Below are 24582 nucleotides of genomic sequence, written 5' to 3' on the forward strand. Positions count from 1 at the left end.
CTGTTCACTCCAGTTCGCTCTGTTCGCCACTCGCGTGTTTCCGCGACAAGTGCTGGCTGCCGGAGTGCGGAACAGTCGGATTTGACAGGCGGAGGTTTCGGCGCATGCGCGGTGTCCGCTTGCGTTTTGTTTTGCTTCATTTGTTGTCCTGCTTTTTTTACTTTTTCATCGTCCAATTCTCATCGGCACTGTCGCCGTGTCCGAAAGAACGACGACGAACAATCTTGGACAATGGCTGAGGCGCGGTGCAGTAACAGCGTCAGCCGGAGTCCGCAGCGATTAACAGACGAGAGTAAAGGATCGAGTGGCCGTATCGCGTCATAGTGTATAGAGTATAATTACGGATCTGCATCGCAGGTCGATGTTCATTTTAAATAGTAAACCTTAACCCGAACCGTAGACGACGACATACAGCTTTTGACATGGCATCGGTGCGCGTGGCTGTCAGGGTTCGGCCTTTTAACAAGAGGTGATTTTCACAGCTGATTCATTTAATATGTGTTATCGAAAATTTTATCATACTACGGTACAACTTGCTATAGGTCCACATCTACACAGTGCCCTATTTATCAAGCTTCACATTATCCAAATTAATCCGACTTTCGTTTGTTTTGCTATTCTAGAGAATTGGCGATGAATGCCAAGTTGATTATCCAAATGGATGGAAAACGAACGAGGATATTTAATACCAAGGTAAACAAATACAAATACATATGTACTCGTATTCGTCAGTTAAAAATCGTTTCGACATTGCGGTAGCGAATGTAGTATACATATATCTGTATGCCGAACCACATGATCTAAACAATCGACGTTGGTTATAAGTACAAGTCATTTATGCACTGTTGCGTCGCATGTACGACAATTATAGTTTTTCTACTCCGTCTTGATCCTATTTATATTTTTTTATTTTCATTCGTTTCAACTATTCCCTTCACATTTACACGCCGCAGGCTATGCCTCACATACATATATCGTGCGCGAAAATGAATTGCATAATCATTGCGCGACGACCGATAAAGATTATTTTAATATACAAATTAATACTTATGCACGCGCACGGAAAATGGACCAAGTCGGTCTATCGGCTGTATAACTATTACACAGGTCAACACGAATTTTGACTTTTATAAGAGGGTATGAAATTTCGATAGATTTATCGATAGTTGGATAAAAAAATATATATGCCCTGAAAAAGTTCGCTTTTCTATCCAGGAGAACGGTTGAAGTGTATTTTAGAAAATCCATAGTTAAAATTTTTATTTATTGATAACTCGAAACAAACATATTTATATGTAATTTTTATCAACTTTTACTATCATATCAAATTACAAAATAGTGGAAAAAAGTGTGAAAGTGAACCCTATTACTTTTTCTTTCATGTTCATAAGTACTGTTTTCACTAAACACCAAATGTAGTCACACATCATATTTTCGTTGTATTGGTCCTGATAACGTTGTTCGAAGTTCATAATATCTTGATGAAAACGTTCTCCTTGTACTTCTGAGCACGCCTCCATGTTATTGTCAAATTTATCTAAATGAGCATGCAGCATATGTACTTTTAGAGACATTCTGCAACCCATGGTTATAAAGTTTTTTTTAACATACTTTCAACTAGATCTTGGTAATTTTCATGTTAAAAAATCCTAAAAATCCAGAGACTACTGCTTTATTCCAACCTTTTTTTTTTTTGGCGATATTTTTAAATGTACCAGAACTATTTAATATTTCTACGATAACTTAAAAGAATGTATTATTATCAAAACTACTACAAAAGCAAACTTTATATGGAATATGGGTACTTTTCCTTTATTTTGGAGCATAATGAAAAGAAAAATCATAAAATAAATTTTAGGAAACGGACAAAAAATTTTTATGTAGAGTTGTGTTATCGATGGACTAAGTCTAACTTGCAATGGATTTTCTCTATATAATAACCGTATAGTTTGTTGTGTACTGTATAGCTATACTACAGTTACACAACACAATCTTGAAAACAAAAAACGATAGAAAAATGACGATCTTGCATACCATCGGAAAGATCAGCTCCGTTTAAAGAGAAAGTCGTTGTAATAAAGGTAAAATGATTGAGTTCATGTAAATGCACAACACACAGCCACCCGGGGAGAGCAGCGAATACCGCGCTGCATTAACGCAGCAGCTGGTGTGTTGCATGTGCAATTTTTTACAATGACTTCATAAATTATCCACGATACGGACGAAAATTCAGATCCTAGTATTAAAGACGCAACATTTCGCGGTGATAAGACGATTGTCATTTGATAATGCTTGCGAAGTTTGCTATTTTAATTCATTCGCGGTTATCCAGTCGAACTTCGTGTGCTATGATTATACTCTTGACGCAAATCACTTTGACCCGTGCGGTAAAATCTGTTAGCGCGTTTATTCGGGCGATGAAAGTGACGATAATAATGACATGGAAGTTAAAGATCCCGCGAATTAGTCACTCTGATATCGCGTATTCCTGCAATAATGCAACGGACTACGATAAACCGTAGCGAATGTCATTCAAATGAAAAATCTAGGTGAGCATTCTGTCGGAAATCACCGAATGTGTCTCCTTTCGAAACAGCAAATTTTTCATATGCTTGCACATTTTCACCACCTTTCAGAAGTTGTGTATATATATATATAAACTTTTGGAATTAGGCCAATTTTATTTTATTAATTTTTTGTCAGTTTTCTTTAGATATGACAAGCTACATTCTGTGTTGTTCTTTTTTTTCATCCTAATCCAGCGTCGAATTTAAATTTACTTGAGAATTGATTCATCTCCATTCTTTCGTAATACTTAGTTATCGTGTTGCTTTTCTAGTTTTGACGATTTCTCGTCTAATCACGTGTACATAGAGTGAGTTATTATATTATTACAAATTCTCTCCGTTTTGTATTCCTGATTGGATGCTAAAACAAAGTGTCGTTAATTATATAAATTCGACAAAGCGATCGGAATATTTGAATGTATAATTAATTTAATACCTAATGAATCTAATCGCGATAAGAAACAAGTACGAGATTAATAACGTACCACGCCAATCCATGTACGATCGCGTGTCATATATTAAATACGAAAATCGCTATGTTGCCAAGTTAAGATTTAAAAATAAATAATGACAATAATAATAATAACAACAATAATAAATATAATAATAATAACAATAATATCATTCGTCGCGCACATGAATTGATCACCTGACTCATTCCAAATACGAAAATCATGTATCGAATTCAACTGATGCAAAATTAAAAATACTTTGTTCTATTTACATGGTTTCGAAGCTATAGCACTTGTACTTTCGTTAATTAAGTTTAGTACATAAATCCGTTTTGGTTTTAAGTTTAGCAATTTTTTTTAGTGCCATTTTCTTTTACGAAACGTTCTGTGATATGCTTTGTTATTAGTATTATCCATTGATGTTATTAATAATTATTCAGCGGCTTATATGGTGAATAATTTCTCTAGCCTCCAGGCACTGGCAGAGACATAGATGGAGAAAAATACAAGGACTTTACATTTGATCATTCCTACTGGTCGTATGACAGCGAGGATGAAAACTACGCTTCACAGGAAGAGGTATGAGGCATCTGTGACAAAAAAAAACTATGACGTTGTAGCTTGCCTGTTTATTTTAAAAAGTTGATAAAACGATATTGCTATAATGCCAGACATGTCAGTTACTTGTTCAGTAATGTGTGACTGAAGACTGGTGAATTGATTAACGAAGGAGAAGTGAACCTGCCAAATTGATTACCAAACATAACTTAATCATGTATATTTCATGCAAATAATTTCAGGTTTTCTATGATCTGGGTACCGACGTGATAGAAAGTGCCTTCTCAGGCTACAATGCCTGTGTTTTCGCCTATGGTCAAACGGGATCTGGAAAAACATTTACAATGATGGGTACTCCGGTAAATGCACCAATTCATATTTTATATTCACATAAATCTAATTCCACTGGAAATTGTATGCAACCTAAATTCATCCTCCCTGGTTGAATCGAATCCATCAATTTTTGGCAATCGCGATATTATTTCTTTGTAAGAAATTTATCTTGGGTGCACAGTTCTTGAAGTGTTGTTGAAGTAATTAAAATCCCAATGAGCGATCCAAAAATTGACTATATATTTTTGGGTTTGAAAGTTTTCATTTTTTCGTGGAGGCTTAAAATATTAGAAAGAGAAGAAAACAGAAAAATACGTATATTTTTTCCTCAGCAGAAATTCTGATAACTTGGTTTTTCAATTATTTTGCACAGGAATCTCAAGGCCTTATACCTCGGATCTGTAAGACTTTGTTCGCACGAATGGCGGCGGGGAAAGAAAGTGGTGCTTCGTACAGAACAGAGGTATCTTTTTTGGAAATTCATAATGAGAGAGTAAGAGACTTGTTGAGGCCCGAACAATCTCAGTCGCATTCTTTAAGGGTGCGAGAACACCCAAAACGCGGGCCTTACGTACAAGACCTGTCCAATCATCTGGTGTACGACTACTCTGATATTCAGGTAATTAATCGAACTTTATTGTTTATTAGAAAGCGACCGATTGCTCACTAAAATATTGTTAATTGATTTACTAAAATATCATTGTAATTCCCCCAATTATGCAATAGCAAATATATTGCGCGCAGTAAATTTGTGAAGAATAAAATTTATATTTACATGATTTATGATGTATATTTTTCAGGAGTGTATGGTCAGAGGAAATACACACAGAACCACAGCAAGCACAAATATGAACGATGTCAGTAGTCGGAGTCACGCAATATTTACTATAACATTTGTTCAGGCTGGTTTCTCCGGCAATATGCCATCAGAAACAGTTTCAAAAGTGCATCTGGTAGACTTGGCTGGAAGGTAATATATTTTCCTACACTTTCACAGCATTGATATGTATCTCTACACATAACCCGTTGCGCACAAAAAAATTGTAGGTGATCTAAATGTGTTACTAATATTATACTTGCTTACGATCGATAATTATTGTAAAAAAGTTTTCCTCTTGTACAAATAACAGCACAAAATAAGCGTAAAACTTATCCATTACATTCCCTTATAACATATTTAAAAAACCAACTCAAAATGTTGTCTATTCAAATGATTAGCGAGAGGGCGGATGCTACGGGAGCAACGGGTCAGCGTCTGAAAGAAGGTGCTCACATAAACAAATCCTTGGTAACACTGGGCTCAGTGATATCGGCCTTAGCCGAAGTCAGTTCGAGCTCGTGTTCGAGTGACTCTAATTCTAAGCGCAACATCTTCATTCCGTATCGAGACAGTGTGTTAACTTGGTTACTGAAGGACTCTTTGGGCGGTAATTCTAAGACAATCATGATCGCTGCTGTCAGTCCAGCGGATTGTAACTACGGCGAGACGCTTAGTACTCTTCGATATGCAAACCGAGCAAAGAATATCATCAACAAACCTACAATTAATGAAGATGCCAATGTCAAACTGATCAGGGAACTCAGGGAGGAAATACAGAAGCTCAAATCTCTTATTGACAAAGATGCGGTGAGAATTATTAATTCTTACTCAATTAATGCATTAATTTTTGTATTCTTTAATGAGAAATATGAAAAGGAATATTTTAAAGTCAAGACAAAACAAACTAACATTTCTCAAATATTATTTCAAACCTGTTTATACAAAACTCTTTGCATATTAGCATATATTATCCTCTTTTCATGTAAACCATTCATAGGATTTTATGCAGAAACATAAAAGCAATAATTAAATTCGCACATGATAATTCAGAATATCCTAAATTCGTCATTTTTTAACGACCCTCTCAATAATTGAATGTTTTTGTCAGCAGAGCGTGGAAAGACCACCGCAAGTGTTACTTGCGCAAATTCATGAAAAACAAGAACAAGAAAAGGTGCTAACTGAAGAATGGGCTGAAAAATGGCGAGAAACTCAATTGATCCTGCAGGAACAGCGAGCTTTGGGTCTTCGCAAAAGTGGAGTTGGCGTTGTTCTCGATTCTGAAATGCCACATCTCGTCGGGATAGACGATGATTTACTGAGCACTGGAGTCACTCTCTATCACTTAAAAGAAGGAAAAACCTTGATCGGCACCGAGGATGCCACGACGCCTCAGGTAGAGTGAATTGAATTGCTTCCGATCAGAGTGGGAAAAAAGACAAATAAAAAAAGTCTACGTTTTGTTTACAGCAACTGGAATACATAAGTATTTTTGGAAAAAAAAGTTATATGAATGTGTTGATGAAAATGATTGAAAGAATAAGGTACTTTTGAGTTGCAAAAAGGCTTAGAGAACCCTGATCTGGCTGATTTTATATGGAATAAAATGTTTCCCTACTTATTAAAATATAGCCCCATCTAGTTTGGTCTAGTATTATCTTATCCCATAAAATTTTTGACATGGCTTGACCAAAATATTGTTGTATGGTTGATAGGATATAGTCTTATCAGGCATTGATGTTGAACCTGAACACTGTGTGGTGGAATTGAATGAGGGAATTGCGACACTTCATCCGCTCTCAGCCCATTGTTGGATAAATACAGCACAGGTTGACAAAGCAACGAGGTTATCGCAGGGGTGCATAATACTGCTCGGACGAAATAACATGTTCCGTTATAACGATCCAGCAGAGGCTGCAAAGCTTAGAAAAGAAGGTGGAATTGGAAATGGCAATTTACAATCGGTAGTCAATCTTTCCAGACTGTCTCTTCTCAGTTGGAGCGTTTCTGACCTCCACACTTCGTCTTCGAATGACAATCTCCTTAATTCGAGCGAAGACCTTAGGGCTATAGAAGAACTGGAGCATCAGAAGGCTCTTCTTCTCAAAGAAAAGGAAGACTTCAAGGTAGAAACTTAATCTCATGTATTCAATCACTGATTACAATGTTTTTACATTAAAAGATTTGCGTATTAAGTTCATTTCTTCAAAGTTGACGATCGAAGGGTTGCTTATTCCATTTTTTGGCATTTTTTTGGTCTCACGTTTGTTTGACTCCATAACATCTTGTTTCTTCATCAGCGAGAGCAAGAAGAAAGAGAAGAGAGATGGGCAGCTCGAAGAGAAGCTTTAGAAGGAGCACAGCGAGAGCTGGAGAGAGAATGGGGTGCGCAGTGGAGAGAATGGGCTGAAGCTCTTGCGCAGCTTGAAGCACGACAGCAAGATTTAAGGTCTAGGCGGAATGCGCTGGAACAGGAACGACGAGATGAAATGACTCAAGTAAGTGATCCTAACACAGATATAATATCTGCAAAAAATCAGTTCTATTTTATATTCATTGCTGTTTGTTTTCTTATTTGTTTGTCTGGAAATATTATTATTTATTCACATGTTTGTCCATTGGATATGTGACTGTCGTTAATGCCTTGTTTTGTATGAATTGAACTTAGTATATTTAAACCGGAAAGTGGTGCAGTAAATTAATTTTTTCTTACAAAGCAAGATGCTGTAGTACAGAAGTTTTAATCATTGACTAAAAAAGTTCAACGGTCTAACTTGAAATCATGTAATGTGAATGAAAATGCAAATTAACGCGCACAAATGGTAGGTAATGGGCAGGTTTATTTTTATATTTATATTTCACAAGGTTAAAAAAGTTTAAACAATCTTAGGGCTTATGATGATAATGTAGAATCGACCTGAAAATCCGGCGTGTAATTAAATGCATTTCAGATTATTATTCAATTCAGGCATTTATTTAAAACAGCACTGTTGGACAGTTAGCTGTATGCTCGTGCCTCTTTGTACATAAAATTTTGGAAGATAAGTAAAAAAAAAAAGAAACGTAAAGTATTAGCAGTTACGTTGCTGGAGAGGAGAACGGTGATGTAGCAATTCCAGGATTGTTATTCTATACAAAAGTTTTAACTATGTAAAAATTTTTCGATATGTAGTCACTATATTTATATGTATAAAAGTAATAGAATAGTATACATATATAGGATATCTATATGGGTTTGTTATGCAAGAAAACTGTTGTTGTTTTACTATTGTTTAATAAATCTTTCTCAAAAATTGGCATTCCATCTTCTGTAAACTATGTAACACAAAAACAAAAGATACAAAACAAAAATTTGCAATACCTTTCTGCTAACTGAATTAATATTCATGAATTGTTCGCTATAACGTTCTTATTAACAAACCCACTTGGTTATTAAAGTCTTTTTCATTTATCCAATATCTTTGTGAGTCAACATTTAACTGTTTCGATTGATTATAAATTACACCATAATTAACAAGCCTGGTTTTTGGGAAAGTTTTTAACACTTCGACTAAAATGCAGGTAATGTATACTTTATCTCTACAGCGTTACTTTGTCTGAATTGAGGGAGGCGTAACGAAAATTGCAAAGGCTCGAACTATGAGTTTATCAAACCAAGATACGTTAATGAAATAAAAGGTAGAAAATTTATAAAAAATTGTTTTTGCTGTAAGTTCGATTCGTTCCGGCTCCCACTGCAATTAAAAAATTGAAATCTGCAGTAATTATCGTAATCAAATCTGTAAGAGTTGAATGTCTTATTCTATTTAGTAATTCGAACTTTGGAAATTTGATGTTTGTGTGTATGCGTATTAATTGCGTGAATAATGAATCGTTAATTCACTTTCGTTGAATTATTTTATTAATTTTCACACAATATCAGACTAAAAATATTGCACGACGATCTTCATACTTTATGCATTAAATATTTTTGTGTTGAATTGTACTCGTGGTATGCTTTAAAACTGTAGGTAAATAGAATACAAATTCTTTTACAAACAACAAATATTCTAGAGTTAAAAAAATCTCAAATTCCAGTTCCAGACTGCAAACACTTATTTTGAAACAAATTAATAGTTACATGGTAAAATCTCATCTAAAGATGGTTCAAGTCATTTTTCCAAAATGTAAAAGCTAAAGGTTGAGCATATCTGGCTTGATGATGATTAGGGAAACCTGACAAACTCGGAATCCACGTGCTAGCTGAAGATATGAAATTTGGATTTGCCTGCCCTCAAAGAACACATGCCTTAATTATATAATTTGGTTATAAAGTACAGTGCGACAAGCATTTAGTTCTATTATATAAGCGATAAAAATGATAATATGATTTTCATTTTTTACATTTCAAACTCTGCATTCATAATATTTTATTTCAATTAATTTTTTGTTAACGGAGTGATGTGTATGTGTGTGGCTAGGTAGAAAGTGTTTGTAGGGAAGTCAGCTCTCTGCGAACGATTCTTCAGTCTAAACAGCGCCAATTCGACGAGTTCATGCACACGCAAAATCGCGTATCAAACGATAGACAGCAAAAAAAGGTAAGCGTAAATTTTTTTTAATTTATAATACCTATTTTTTCTTGTATTGCTTCTTTTTGAATGTATTATGATAGAGAATTTCACTCATTAGTTTATCTGTAACTTTATTCATTGTTACGTATAATTGCATTTCGATAATTTTTAAGATTTTTCGGACTGCAAAATTGTGCCCCATACTTGTGAAAATGAACCCGAAACGTAAATGTTTTTCCCTTGGATTTTATTCGTCAATAATTATGCTTATGTATAAGTTCGCAATTCGAACATCTGCATAACTAATTAAAATCATTAAACTACCGAAATAATTCTATTGAACATCGTAAGCCGGCTGCAGCCGCATAATGATGGTTACTGATCCATCCTTTCCCTTGTTCCTTACAAGCCGGAAAGTGGCTTCTGGGGACATACCCTATCAGGTATGGTGGGTTTAGGCAGTAATTATTATTAATTATTATTAATTATTATTAATTAACCGTGGCAAGAGTACTTTCCCGTTTTCAAAACCTTTTCTATGATAGTTGTGAATATGATTTTTTCATATGAATATGATTTTATTCATACGGTCTAGTCTTTGCATTTTAATATATTTTGATAACAAAAAATTGACCTTCACACTTTAGGATATGGCGCAAAGTACACTTTTTTCATTCTTTTAACTGAACAGTGCAAGTATCTACCCACAGACTCTACGGGTAAGCAATTCGCCATCTGTGATCGATTATTTTATAGCTATTGATTAGAATTTTGAGTGTTGATAGCTACTTCGAAATTACCCAGCCTTAGATATTCACAAAAATAACACATGCAAAATGCACATCAACGATAGAACTGGTTTATTGAGTACTGAATTCACGATTAACGAGAAACCTTATTGGTATTGTCTGGTTTCGAATACGGAATTTGATTCAGTTCCTGTCCCTTTCAATATGACTCCTCAGTATTAAAGTAAACGAGTGATCCATCATTAGCGTCTGTAATGTATTGTATAATAATTTGCAGACAGGTGATGGGGTCAGCAGTGATATTAGTACGCCTGAATCTTGGTCTAGTCTTAATGATGCCGATTCTGCCCATGCTGTGCGAGAGCTAGTCAATAATCACGTAAGTCCAAGAATTCATCATTACCAAGCGCTTTGGGCTGACGATGTGCTAGCTTATGAACTTCCCGTCTTCAAACAAGTTTCGAGCTGAAGTAATAATGATAATAAAAACAACGATAATAACAACAATGATAGTAATAATGTAATTATCTCATTCGAACTTTGAAAGGCCAATGTCAAATTCGTGATCAGCAACTCAGAAAACCTTCAAGTAATAATTTACATCAAAATCCAAATGTTTTTAGTTTTTTTCGGCATATTGAATGCGCCTAATTTAAATTTTGAAATCTAGCTTTATATTCGTGATCGGCGACCCCAACAAACCTTGTGGTATCTGTTTTCATTTTAATCTATTCATTCATTCTCAAGATATCATTTTTATTTTATTTTTTATAATTTGGTAATTCAAATAATTCGAAAAGTACTAAACCGATTAAAGCTAAAACTAACCAGTTCCAAGTTTGGAAACTCGCGTCGATTGAGATCATAAACATTCAAATTCGGCAAATAGTTTCCGAAATATCGTCGGATAACAAAATTGATGGCATGTACAGTGTACACGCACATACGCACGCACGAAAATAATGACACTTGATGCTATAGACCTTGAAACGCTGAGATCCAGTGAAAGCTCAACTTTTTATTTTCGGTGTGATTACAATAACTACCTATTTTCTCTGATACAACGACACGGAAAGTTAAAAATCTTTCAAGTACCATGATTTTTTCAACCACTATTCTGTTATCATTTGGTAACTCAGAAATGATTGTTTTATGTATTGAAATAATCACAAAAATTATTCAAATATACTTTCAGAATGCTCAAACTAAAAATAATGATATTTTGTTGACAACCGTCGTTATAAAAATGAATGACGTCCAATTGTAATGAGACTCTAAGAAACAAGTATACTTTACTTTTGCAGAGAAAAGAATTAACCGCCTTAGAAAACGAGCTACAAGACAAAGTGAAGTCTCTGAACGAGCACAGAAGAAAGGTCGATTCAATTGACGTTGAGTTGTTTGATGTGGCAGACGAGCATCAAAAGATTTTGAACCTGGATGTAAGTGTGACCTATCCGGTATGCTAGAACCTACAATATGCTCGTAATGTTCATCATGATCGATTTTAGCTGGAACGTGGTGAAGTCAGCGAGAAGAAACTGTTACTGGCAAAACGGACTCAAGAGCAATTACAAGAAATTATGAATAGGAAACAGAGTCTTTCGTTGGATTTGAAACGGGTCGGTCCATCTTCTTCTTGCAATGATTCATTGAACGGTGAGGACGCGACGTCCCAGTCCGATTTGAAGTCCTTGCAAGACGAGTGCAACCGGAAATTGAAGATAGCGTCAGCGGTAAACCTGCTGTACAATTACGACCCGCCGCTTTCCGTAGAAACGACGGACACGTTTCACACAGCGGCAGCAGACTCTCCAGAGTTTCTGAAAGGCTTTAGGGAGGATGAAGAACAAAACGAAGAAGCTGAGAATAAGACAAAATCTGAGTATGTTACTGCCAAAGAAGACTGTGGTCCAGGTACAAGCACTGGGCCTGACCCAAGCCCAGATATTGAACACAGTGAAAAAGTTGTGCAAGAAGATGTGAAGAAATCAATGAAAGAAGACGAACACTTACTGGATGAAAAAGTGCAGGATACTTCTGAGTGCAACGATAAGAAAGATAACAATTTACTGAGTGAAAGCGTCTCGACTGAGAGTCTCACAAACCATGAATCTCCGCAGCATCAAACGCTGAGGAGACTGCAGCAGAGGATCGCTCGTCAAAAAATGATTATTATGAGATTGTTGGAAATTAATGCTCCGTGCAAAGAGGATCTTAATCGTCAGATCGGCGTTTTACAGGACTTACAGAAGCAGCAAATCGAGCTGGAAGCTTTGTTGATTGAAAGGAAGCCGTCAAATCACGACGCAGGTAGAACTGAAAAGAGAATCCCTGCTATCGATCAGGATCCTTATATGCGAGTCGTCGATTCGCAGGATAACTTTGGTCAGAATTCGAACCTCACAGACAAAAATTCTTTCTCAAATTTTAACGACTTCCAATCACAGCAAAGTTCTGTTTCGGAAATATCCCAGCAGCCAACACTCATGCGAAATTCTCCAAGCCAGACTTACACCTCTGTATATCTCACGGTAAATAAATTGAAGAATGCAATATCCATATAACTTTGTATGCTGGATCATGTTCAGATTTAACGGTGAATCCCACAAAGCAGGAGAAGACTGATATTATTTTGATTATTCTATTAGTGTAAAAGCTCTCGCTATTATTTAGAACATAAAACGTTTAGCATTGGTTGGATTCAAATTCAATTCAGTTTTCAACTAATCTTAAATTGTTATCCATTATTCTGCCTTCAATTCTGATAAAAACGAAACATGTTCCAGCAGAGTCGAGACCGTTCGGATCACTTAAGCAGTCCTTACTCGTTGACGATAACGAGGTCATTACCATCGCTGATTGCCAGTGAAAGCGAAAATGAGAACGTGATTAACATGATCGTGAGCGTTCCGTCATACATTGTACGTGGTGCTGGTGCTTCCAGTCATTACGAATACGAGGTGCGGGTTGCAGCTAGGGACGACAGCTGGACATTGTTGAGACGATACAGGCGGTTCAGGGAGCTCAACATTATGATGCGCCAAAAATATGGTGCTAAAGTAAGGGATTTCGCTTTGAAAACCCTGTGTCATATTGTTACATTCTCATAATTTTTCTAGATTGGAACGATACCGTTCCCCCCACGTCAATTTTTCAAGAAATCTGAAGCAATTGCTCGTCAACGGCGAAAACAACTCGAGGTCTATCTTCGCCGCTTGATACAGGCTTGTGCCGAATTACCTCTTTGCCAGCCTCTCTACAAATACAATACAGATCTGAGTCAGATAGACAAGCAGTCTCTCCTAGAATTTAGCGTGTTTTTCCGACGAGGAACCTTCGAGAGCAGCAAATATGGTACCAGCTAGTAAGTTCTGCTTTAATTGTGAATTATTAATTTTCGGCAACTTAGATTTGACAGCCTATACATATATATCTTAATGTCTTGCATCGGAGAATTCAACGGTGATGAACGTGAATTGCATAGTGAAATTTTTAAGCTCTAGTTCGACAATTTTGTTTTTGTTATTTGTTAATATTATATAACTAATCAATGGCGCCACTGTGGATTTTAACATAACGCATTTGGTGAAACCTCTTTGATTTATTAACAATATTGAAATAGGTTGAATAGAATTGATGTTTAGTTTATGCCTCACCTCTACATAAAATGAATAAATCTATCTAAACGAGTTGACAATAAAAGGTACGTGTCCAGCAAAGTTATAATTATTCGAAATGGGCCAGTTTCAAATGCCAAAAAATGTCAATACTTAAATTTATAAATACGAGCCAGTCCCAATTTATAACTGTTTTTTGCACCACGCGAATTCAGGCGAAACAAAATTTCATTCCCCAGGGAGAGTAATTCTGTCTTAATCATGACCATGTCTGCACTTTGTCTTGCGAGAACAGCCTTTTGAAATTTGTTAACCAAAGCTCTGCATAATTGATTTTTATTCGTGCTAAAATAATCTTTGCAAATGTTTAATTGATTTCAATACGACCTCAATTTATTCGTCATCTTGTACTTATAACTTTTCGGGTTGTGCGTGTGGTTGTTTCATGTACCTGAATTTATGATATCATTATCACTGCAAACTTATCGTTAGACTTTTGTCTTCAGTGGAGTTAAATTAAAAATAATGCCTACACGATAGGCGGGCAAATTTTTTTTTCTCGACTGTTTTCAGTTTCTAAACGCGTGTAAAAGTATGAGAACCAAAATTACCAGTCATTTTGGTCTGGAAAAATCCATTATAATGTGATAATGATTTTTTGATGCTTCCTTCCTCCTTTTACCTTTCAATTAGATAATTTTGTTGTACCTCGTGACTGGAACTCATATCCTATGTCTATGAATTGACGAATATCCCCAACAGCTCTGACCAGATTTATCATTATAATAATGATTGTGATTAATTATGAAATAATGAAAACGGCTCTATAATTGAAGCGCTAAATAATAATAATAATAATAATAATAATAATAATAATAATAATAATAATAAGAACAACAGTATCGTAGCTTACTTATGAGTGCCTCTGTGGGATTGGATGTTAAATTTTTTGAATAATTTATAAAGAGTGATATTACGTTGCATATTACCAATGTCCCACTGGAGACGTTTCATTTTACATATCGAACATAGAATTTCAATCAAAAGTGCATAATTCAGCTGTTGCGCATTGTAGCATCAACATTACACTTGTAATAACCAGCGCCGACGTAGATAGAAATAAAAGTTATTGTGATTTCTTAATAATACACCGAATGACGGGAATATAGCTTGGGATAGAAAGCATTCTACTCGACAATTAATTCCACAAAAATGGTCATCGTATAATAATATGAATTGTTTTCAGTATTATATATGTATATATATTATTTTATTACAAATGTTGACTTATAATAATAAAATATGCTACACTTAATCTTAAATAACGATCTACTATACATTTAAAGTAAACTATCGGTGTAAAATGCAAGGAAGACAATATATACCAATGCGGATATGTATATATATATATATATATATATATATATATATATTAGGTATATACTGTGACAGAAGAAAAACATAATAAAAAGAAGTTATGCTTTGTAAAAGTAAGATACATCGGATACCAAATTGATCCTCGTTTTATTTATTTCTTAACTCATTATTGAAATTTTGTATTATACATCTTACATGTAATTATTCAGGCATGCAGTAAATATTTTGTATTTTATTTTAATATATTTAAGCAAATCAGTTCCAATTTTTTACGAAGCCAATTATTTTGAGACAACAATATGATAGAGTAATAATTAGTCAAAATCGAAATGAGTTTTAAATATTTAATTTCAATTTAAGAGGATGTCTCCTCGTCAATGAACCGATGCAGTAATTGAGCCGGAAGTGTAGAAACTGGCAAAAAGAAGCCGAATCGGGAGAATAATTTATGGTCTAGATGACGAGGATGACTTTACTATCTCCGTCGCACGTGGAGCGGGACTCTCAAGGCAATGGATGATTGATGAACCGATACAGTGTTCATAGTGATTTATAATTGAACACAAGGAAGCGGTACTGACTTCAAAGAGGCCGAATTAAATGATTTTCGATATCAAGAGTTCGGTAGGAGTGATTAATTAATGAATTTCAATCTGACCGCCACTAGGCTTTTTCTGAGAATTCTCTGCAACATTGAAACTTTTGTTACTTCGAGGTTCATGGTCCCGTATCCTAAATAAAAATGCGTCCTGCGATAGCGCGTAAGTGAGTATGTGAATTGTATATGCCTGGAAAAAGTTGCGATACAGGCTATTGGTAATAAGTCATGTAGAAATAGAAATTTATTTACCACTTGGTGTCTTCCGTTTAATCTATACATAGTATAATATTATTAATGAGCTTTAAGCTGCAGGTGGGGCTTGTGTATGCTGTAGACATCCTTCAACGTTCTCTGGCCAATCACACACATTCTCGTTAGGGTTGAAGACCAGATTTACTGGACATGGCATGTGGTGCTTTCGTTCACCTTCGCACATGTAGTACCTTGTGCAATCATTTTTGTCAGAGTGGTATGAGATGTGGTTGTCCTCTGAGTCGCAAACCACTTCATTTGCTGTAACAAGCGGTTACACATGATGCTCAGTTACGTAAATCGGTAACGAACCATTCTTACGCATATTATAACTTTCATAGATTGTATCGTATAATTTTTATTGGAAATGGTCGTACGAACTGATGAAACTATCCCTTCTAGTTTCATGGACCTTATAAAAGATGTTTACCCTGAATGGTATCAATAACATCACTTCCAGTGTACTTTTATAATCAATCACTAATTTGGCACGGGAAATATTAGCAAGAATGAATTGGGAGAATGGGAAACTCACGATCCTTGGTTGTGTATTTTCCACTCTTCGAAAAACTTTCGTACGGACCGTCATATTCCAGTTTAACAGAGTAATCCAAAAGTTCTTTTTTCATCGCTTTGATCAGCGGGTATTTGCCAGTTCCACATGTTCCTTTGAAGTCATCCATATCGACAGACCATATCATGATTCCACCAAAGCCTTCTTCTTTTAGCCAACTCATCTGGAATGATTTTCGTTTGAAAAATGTGATTAAAAATTGAAATTAAAGACTTCTGTGAAAGTGGAAACCCAGAAAATGTATCGCGTCATTTATACAAGGACACGAAAGTACTTTAATATTTTCAATTATCCCACAAGGTACATTGTGATGAACACAGCGTCGCCTGCAGGTGATGAGATAATTTTTCATGACTTTGAATTCACCTTGTTCATCAAACTCCGCTCGTCGTCAAATCCAACCCATTGATCGTCTCTGTACGCGAAAGGCACCTGCTGTTCGCTATCCCAAACTAAAGTAGTATTGTCTTCATTGAGGAATGAGCACACCTAAAAAGGAACGTACGATAATTATGGGACTGCCGTTAAAGGTATGAAAAAATTTGGGTGTTTCAAAGCTTACCTCGTAATACGATAAAAATCCAGACTCGTTCGTGAATTTTCCAGCGGTTCCACCTTCTGAAGCTGGTGCGCCGATGTCAAACTTCTCGTTGTCAACCAATTTGAAGGATCGACCGTAGGTCGGCATTCCTATCATCAATTTTTCTTTCGGCGCACCTTGCTTCACCCATTCACGAGCACTGTAGTCCTGTAAACACGTAATTATAACGTTAATATTGAATTATACAGATATTAAAATGAAAAAAAGATATGAGATTTAAAATTTGTAATTGACCAGTGTGAATGAAGTCAACCCTGTTCGCGCGACAAACCGTACGATGCAAATTATTTTGTAATCATTGACTGCAATAATTAGTTGGACAATGACAACGAGACTCAATGCTTTCTTTGATACTGAGAGATAATTTCCTGATCACTTAATAATAATTAATAGTGAAATTAAAGTTGTTTAATGACGGTTGAAATCACAATATCTTACCACAGTCAATTTCTTTTGATAACTGGTTGCGCTTTCCAGCGGATACAGCGGGCTGTTGTGACCAACTTGTCTTTCCCACTGACCATGGAAGTCGTATGTCATCACGTTTATGAAGTCCAAGTACTTCGATATCTCTGGTACATCGTACCTGAAAACGAACGAATCGTGAAGAACAGTTGCTAAAAGCAGTGCAAAAAGAGAAGCTTTTACTTGAGAGCACATTGCTTAAAAGATCTAGTAATTACCCGGCAGCAATAGCTTCGAAACTAGCAGGCACCGCTGCAGACAGTAATAATTTCGGTTGTCCCGAACTCGTGGCTTCTCCTTCGAATGCAACCCTCAACTCCTTCAGAAGATTCACGTACGCAGAACGGTCATCGGCACCACTAAAACGTGCAAATTACACTCATTGGCTTGTCCTTGACAAAAACTACACGTAGAGGTATGCGCGAATAGAACATCCCTTCACTTTTCTCAGAGTGCATGCTTTCTATGAGTTGAATATTTATTGATAAAGTGTAGATGGATCTCAGAATTTTTCGTAAAATATATCTTACATGTCAAGTATTTTTATGACCAGTAGCAGTACACGTTATGTGTAGTACTTCGTACTCACCGTGGATATTCCCAGTCAACGTCCAGACCATCGAATTTATATTCCCTGAGGAAATCTATCGCTTCGTAGACGAATTGGTTCATCCTGAACATATTGCTTGTCAGTTCTTTGAACGGGGTTGAACCGAACGCCCATCCACCGATTGCAAGAAGTATCTGGAACGAGATTATTCACGTGAGTTATGGCACTCTTTACTTTCATGCTCATCTAATAAATTCATTTCCATGTCCAAGAAAATTAACATTATACCTTTATGTCGGGATTTTTTTCTCTCAGAGCTATCAAACGTTCGTACATATCACCGTCCTTGTCGCTGCCCTCGGTCAACAAATGATCCTTCAAGGTAGCAAACGCGTAGATGACGTGAGAACAGAGAGTAGGATCGATATCTTCAGGCAGGAACTTTCCAGATCCTGGTCTTTTGTACGACCAGTTAGTGAGATAGCAGATCGTGAAGGGTTCTCTTTCTGGAATAAAATGAAAGTTTATAGTTTTTGCGCAATTCTCAAATGTCACTGTTCATTGCCCAATACCGACGATTCGAGTTTCCAGTCGATTAACGCACTTACCACGTTTTGCTACACTGTTCGCTGATTGCACTATGGGCTTGTTAACCTTTTTTACTTTGGACAGTAGTTCCGATGCTGAAATTTTATACGGTTCCGGCTTTTCAACAACTTCTTCGGTTATGGTTGCGGCCACTAAACTCCAATTCACATCCTTCGCGTTATTCTCTCGTGGCATTCCTCTGAGCTCCTCTCTGCACGGTAAGCACAGGGGTGAATTAATTAAACAAATTAACTTTAATGCTAATTTTTTTTTTTTTTTTTATACAAAATTTTGAAGATATTGTATACCTTATAGCACTTATCAGAGGGTATCTGACGTTCCCGCCACAAACGGTTCCGTTGAAATCGTCCATATCTACCGTCCAAACCATAGCACCGCCATATCCCTTATCTTTAAGCCAGTGCATTTTGTTTCTGATCGAACGTTCGTCGTCGAAACCCACCCATTGATCGCCGTCAACCAAATAGGGGACTTTCATCTCATCATCCCACACGTAAGCAGCGCCATTCAACAACATTTCACATATCTGAAAATATACGGAATTCGTTAGTAAACGGCGCTAAATTCTGCGGTGTTTCGCAATAATTTACGGCAGTTGTTAGAGTTTCAACAAACCTCGTAGTAAGCAATGAAACCAGACTCTTTGGTGTACTCTCCAGCCTTTCCTCCTCCGCTTGCCGGTGCATGAACTTTCCAGTTCGCAGGATTCGACAGTGTGAAGGACCTACCGTACGTAGGCATACCGATTATTAATTTTTCCTTCGGAGCTCCAAGGCGAACCCATATAGCAGCAGCATTGTCGACACTGAGTTGCTTTTGCCATTCCGAATCCAACGACGAAGCGTAAAGAGGTGCGTTGTGACCGGTCTCCTTTTCCCACTTTCCGTGAAAGTCGTACGCCATCAAGTTTATAAAATCGAGGTAACTAGAAACCGACGGTTGTTCATTATTTTATACGGTTCTCTCTCGGGTGAAACGGCCAGAGCATTTATAGAACCGCGTGGTTGGGCATATACCATATTGGATTCATCTATTCCTCTGCTACAAGTTATCTCACTCGGTATATGTGAAATATAAAATCTTTATGGCAAGCATAAAATGGAGTTACATTTAAACAATCGTTCGACGATATTTTTTACCAACCTGGCAACCGCTGGAACGTCGTAACCACCTTTAATGTTGTCAGGTCCAACCGGCACCGCAGCCGTCAATAGTAAGCGCGGTTTCTTTCGTTCCTGTGCTTCTGCCTCGAAAGCCTCGCGTAGTTCTGTAAAGACATTGAAATTTTCATTGTCCTGTAGAGTTCGATAAAACGCGTGATATACTAATCAGGATTTTTGGGAATTGTTATGTTACGTCAACGCTGGCTTACCTTTCAATAGCAGAACGAAATTCTTTTTATCATCTCCGCCCATAGGATACTCCCAATCCATATCCAAACCGTCGAAATTACGATTACGCAAATATGGTATAACACTGTAAATGAATGTTTGACGCGCGTATCGTGACGATGACATGTCTTTAAACTTTTGGGTGCCGAAAGACCAACCGCCTAAAAGCAAATGGTAAAGTTGTTGAAAATAATTTTAAATCAAAATTGAAGTACAGTATATTTTAATCGAATCACAGACAGAGTTGCACAAGTGCGCAAGTAACCATTTGTTCCTGAATGCAAATCATTCGAGTTTCGTACCTATGGCCAAAAGTATTTTCAAAGATGGGTTAGCCTTTTTCAGAGTCATTATTCTCTCGTACAGTCCAAGTTTCCCGTCCTTGGTTTCATCGTTCGACTCGAAGCTTGTTAATTTATTTTTCTTCAGCCATCCGAATGCAAATATAATATGCGTACAAAGATCTGGTTGTATATCCTCGGGCATAAACTTTCCAATCTTTGTACGATACTGGGACCAATTTGTGTAATAGCAAACAATCTGAAAAAATCGTGACTGAATTATATTTCAGGTATTCTGTTTGACATACGTAACTAGAAGAAAAAAGTTACGCGTTATTTAAGACCATTGAAGAATGCATCACTTTTTAGAAAGCCCGAGAACGGAGTCGCGTGGTCTTTTTTTCGTCCATGATGAAAGTTCGATGTACCTACTGATGTTCAGGAAGGGATTGAATTGAATAGTGAATGAAATTTTCGAGCTGGCCATTCTCCTTTGATATGGGTTGCCGGTTGCCCTTGACCCAAACCACTCTTTTAATGACCGACTTGACTAACATAAGTACTTCAGGAACTACCTCGATACGTCTTAAAACCTCAAGAAACGTACCAGACGCTTATGCATAAGTCGGATTCCGGATTATCAGCTTTTCTCCGATACTGAAATGAAACCAGGATCCGAACTACCGATCCAGTCACCGACTTGCCTAGACTGCTACCACGTTGAGTCATAGTAACAGACTGCAAAGTATTCAACAGTTTTTATTTTCAACGATTCTATTTCCTACCAAAATATACCTGCTTCCAATCTGTAAGGCACGCACAGCCGGTGGATCGACGTTTCGGAACCTTTAAAATTTTTCAAACCGGTTTTTCAATTTTGCTAACACACAGAACTCTGCGCCTCTGTATTTCAGACACTTTGAGTTGTGTTTGGTCAACGACTTCTCAGAACTTGGCAAAAATTTGCATCTTTCAACCTGCAGAAACAGTAGACTTCTCCAGAAATTTTCTGTTCAATGTCTAATACCTCGTCAAAATTGACGGGCAATTATTTACCTATACACGGACCGATATTTCTCAATTCTATGCTAGCTTGCGTCAAAACTGTAGCAGAAACGTCGAGGCTGCAAAAAATGTAGCCGCTTGTCTGCCCTGAGGCCCTTTTTGGGCGGTACAAACGAGAGTGGTCAGACTGGGGGTTCCGGGAACCGCGTTATATTTACGTAGGCAGTCAACCTTAGTCGCGAATTGTCCGAACCGAAACGGTCCCACCTTATCAGAAGCAATCTCGCAAAATATCAAGGACTCCATTCCTACCTTGTGTTCATTTTTGCTAGGCGTCTGAAGTTCGTTTGTTGATCCTTTAGTGTTTATGCGACCACGATTTATTTTGAATCTATTAATGCTCGCTGACACTTCCTGATCCGTCGAAATTGCTGGACTCGTGGTCGTCGGTCGACGCAATCTTTTCCTTGCGGCTGCAAAGAAAAGTCAGAGAAATCGAGCGTTATCACCATGTTAAAATACCGGATAATGGAATTATCGCACATCCGTCAGAATCAGCGTTTGCATTGTCGTAATGCGGACAGATATAAATTAATCGGAAACAAACTCGCGTGCGATCTGCACGCAGTAAGTGCGTGAGGAAATTTTATTAGCAATCTTCGCCTATAATTCAAGGACAATACGCTAATTACTGCAGATAATAAAATTTGAGTAAAATTAACATTGCCTGCTAGCAAATGAGGATAGATAGGTTGATCTACGCGAGTGTATCTACTTAATCGAAATACAATTCGTACCACAAAACATCGTTCGGCATAATGTTTTAATCGAGGAAAAGACATAAAACTGAAAACACGTCATTTTGTTTCCGCTTCATATTCTGACTAATTTGAAAAATTTAAAGGTTACGCTTAATTACTCAACGACTAATTTCGTACCTTCAGGATTGTCGCTTGAGCTCAACAGCAGGATAGCTATACACAGTGTTGCTACGCCCAGTGTTGCCTAAAATGTGGTGAAAAAATGTGATTAAAACATCGTAATTCTCCGGGCATGTAACAATTGTCAGCCAAGAATATCGCGTGAGCAACAGCTTTCTCATTGTCCGGCAGTTTCTCATCTTGGAATGTAAATAGTTGAACGAAAGAATGAACCTGTTTCCATGAACGTCTCAAATCAATACTGTCGGATTAATTAGCTGTATTATTATAGCGGTTGTATGGTTTTATCTGAAACAGCGAAATAATGTCTAGCCGTCACGGAAATTTAGGATTTGTAATTAATTTTTTTCCATCAGAAGAACCCAATGCCACGCCGACCGTACCAGGGACATATAAGATTATGTCAAACGAGTTATCTCAGTTACTAAATATCTCGAAGCATGAGATCAGCCTCCGTATAATCGAGTACGTCCTTTATATGTAACACATACGAATACGTGTGCTCCTTTATGTATATCGAATCGTCGTACGTATGTGTACAATTGCAGGAGCAGTGAAAGGATTTTAATTCTATACAGTACCTACCGACAATATTGCTTACCGGTCACGTAATGAAAGCTTTGGCCTAGAGCAGAAAAGGAGAAATCGATCAAACTAATATTATATATTAGTTTGTTATGTATGCAAGTGTATGGCCTGCGTCGAACAGATAATACGTAATTCAAAGAGCTTGAAGAGCGGAGGAGATTTCACGCGGACATTATTTCGACGGAAATATTTTTGAATGAACGAAAATTATGCAATGTTCTAAAAGTATTTGCTTATGTTTAAGTCTGTAATATAATTTCTAAGCAAGCTCTTTCGTTACGCCAGAAGGATACGGAAACCGATCTTTCGATACCAAAACACCTCGAGTGAAGTTTCTTGAGTGTCTACTGCAGACACTCTACTGTTGAACCTTGTGAATACTACGAAACTTTTTCTACCGTTGGATCTCACTTTTAAACGATCTTAACTTGGACCGTACGTTTTGCGGTGAGCGTGATGCTTGAAATAAAAAGTAATCGTTACCATGTATCAAAAGAAGATGAAAGTTATCTCGGGCTACTAAATTACTGTACATGATTCCGCAGGTTCATTGTGGGTCATCGCACTTTGCGAGCGAAAGGCGAAGCGCTAATTTACCTCATTAATTTTTCTCTATCGCAGTTGTATGATCCTTAAATCGTGCAAAACTGGCATCGGATCGACTCTAAAAGCCGCATTAAATTCAATAAAAATTTCGCCTTTCAGCTGCCACATCCTCTGCAGATGTGTACAGAGAAGTGCAGCGATGTACGTGTATGTGCAACTGCAGCGCTTGAAAATACGATGTCGCTGTAGCCCTGGGATGAAAAAGAAAGGTAAAGCTCCACTTGCAGCATAACCAGCCTTGGTAGCAAAAATTTTCAGTCGAATTCGATCAATTCGTACCAGTTAAACGTAACTAATTCTATCGGCACTCGGATCACTGAACACCTGTGCTCCGTTCTACGGCGAAAGTGTTGACACAGTTAGCTCGACTATCATCTTTAACACGGCGAGAACAGCGCGGAGAATAACTGATTTTAATTTCAAGTAATTTAATTCGCCCGAAATCTCCGAGTGGAATAATCGGAACCTCGAATTTCAAACCACTGGAATAAACGTCCGATGGACTGGTTTTGATAATTACTCGCAACGACCGAATGCTTTTCAGATCTGTATTAAATCTGCAGAATCAGGACGAAGTGAGACGAGAATTGAACGTGCAGCAATCCTCCGTATCTTGTACTTTCCATCTGCTATTCTAGCTGTGCTGCACGACGGGCAAAAAGACTAGCTGCAGACGGTATCGATTTCCCCGGCCAATTCTGCACGGATATAGCGAAATGCACTCGGTACAATATCAACGTACGTGGTCGTACGCTTTGCTGCCTGTAAGAACGGCGAAACTTCATTCTGAGATTTCGATGAGCGAATTCGGAGCTAATTCGCCAGCAATTAATTTCAAGTATCGCACTTCGGAACCGCTTTTGTCCCGAACATTAACCGTCGCATTGTGATTCATTTTCCAAGCCTTAATTGACACTCTCCAGATATTATACTCGTTATTTCCAGTATCCACATCGAGGCTTATGCCGATCCACATCGACGATGAATCGTGAATAACTCGACGAATCGGTTGGTAACGGGCATTGTGGAAGCCAGAATTTTCCGTCCCAAATAAGAGCCCTGGTATTTACTTGGCGAATGCCTTTTCTC

At 37.2% G+C, this 24582-nt stretch overlaps 2 protein-coding genes and 1 long non-coding RNA gene across 5 annotated transcripts in view; 2 read left to right on the top strand and 1 right to left on the bottom strand.

Moving 5' to 3' along the window:
* On the top strand, positions 1–15439 carry LOC107218242 (kinesin-like protein Klp98A). Of its 3 annotated transcripts, none has more exons than XM_015656062.2 (16): positions 1–469; positions 624–693; positions 3488–3598; positions 3820–3936; positions 4284–4529; positions 4711–4880; positions 5129–5537; positions 5842–6126; positions 6446–6856; positions 7031–7228; positions 9191–9310; positions 10310–10411; positions 11337–11474; positions 11544–12566; positions 12822–13094; positions 13155–15439. In XM_015656062.2, the coding sequence occupies exons 1-16, from the start codon at positions 423–425 to the stop codon at positions 13398–13400; spliced, it is 3966 nt and encodes a 1321-aa protein (XP_015511548.2). In that variant the 5' UTR covers positions 1–422; the 3' UTR covers positions 13401–15439. The 3 variants fall into 3 exon arrangements, with proteins under 3 accessions (XP_015511548.2, XP_046588662.1, XP_015511549.2); XM_015656063.2 differs by having other exon boundaries at positions 2–469; positions 12825–13094; XM_046732706.1 differs by lacking the exon at positions 9191–9310.
* LOC107218243 (probable chitinase 10) overlaps positions 14219–24582 on the bottom strand; it is a 14312-nt gene continuing 3948 nt past the window's right edge. The window contains exons 2-17 of the mRNA XM_015656064.2: positions 22297–22363; positions 21671–21831; positions 20375–20612; positions 20054–20233; positions 19825–19948; positions 19297–19606; positions 18969–19207; positions 18681–18871; positions 18361–18578; positions 18112–18266; positions 17741–17881; positions 17496–17643; positions 17019–17204; positions 16823–16945; positions 16418–16619; positions 14219–16143 (exon numbers count right to left, since the gene is read on the bottom strand). Of these exons, the coding sequence (XP_015511550.1) occupies positions 15932–16143; positions 16418–16619; positions 16823–16945; positions 17019–17204; positions 17496–17643; positions 17741–17881; positions 18112–18266; positions 18361–18578; positions 18681–18871; positions 18969–19207; positions 19297–19606; positions 19825–19948; positions 20054–20233; positions 20375–20612; positions 21671–21831; positions 22297–22363 (2895 nt within the window). The 3' untranslated portion in view covers positions 14219–15931. The remainder of the gene's footprint in view (positions 16144–16417; positions 16620–16822; positions 16946–17018; positions 17205–17495; positions 17644–17740; positions 17882–18111; positions 18267–18360; positions 18579–18680; positions 18872–18968; positions 19208–19296; positions 19607–19824; positions 19949–20053; positions 20234–20374; positions 20613–21670; positions 21832–22296; positions 22364–24582) is intronic.
* Positions 16056–16947, top strand: LOC124293122. Its single transcript, XR_006903044.1, has 2 exons — positions 16056–16185; positions 16757–16947. It is a non-coding gene; the product is annotated as an uncharacterized LOC124293122 (long non-coding RNA).

The sequence above is a fragment of the Neodiprion lecontei genome, chromosome 2, assembly GCF_021901455.1.
Source record: "Neodiprion lecontei isolate iyNeoLeco1 chromosome 2, iyNeoLeco1.1, whole genome shotgun sequence".
In the NCBI taxonomy this organism is placed as follows: domain Eukaryota; kingdom Metazoa; phylum Arthropoda; class Insecta; order Hymenoptera; family Diprionidae; genus Neodiprion; species Neodiprion lecontei.

Coding starts and splice junctions, on each gene's coding strand:
- LOC107218242 (XM_015656062.2), top strand. CDS start 423: ATGGCATCGGTGCGCGTGGCTGTCAGGGTTCGGCCTTTTAACAAGAG. Junction 694..3,487: donor CGAGGATATTTAATACCAAG/GTAAACAAATAC, acceptor TAATTTCTCTAG/CCTCCAGGCACTGGCAGAGA. Junction 7,229..9,190: donor GACGAGATGAAATGACTCAA/GTAAGTGATCCT, acceptor GTGTGTGGCTAG/GTAGAAAGTGTTTGTAGGGA.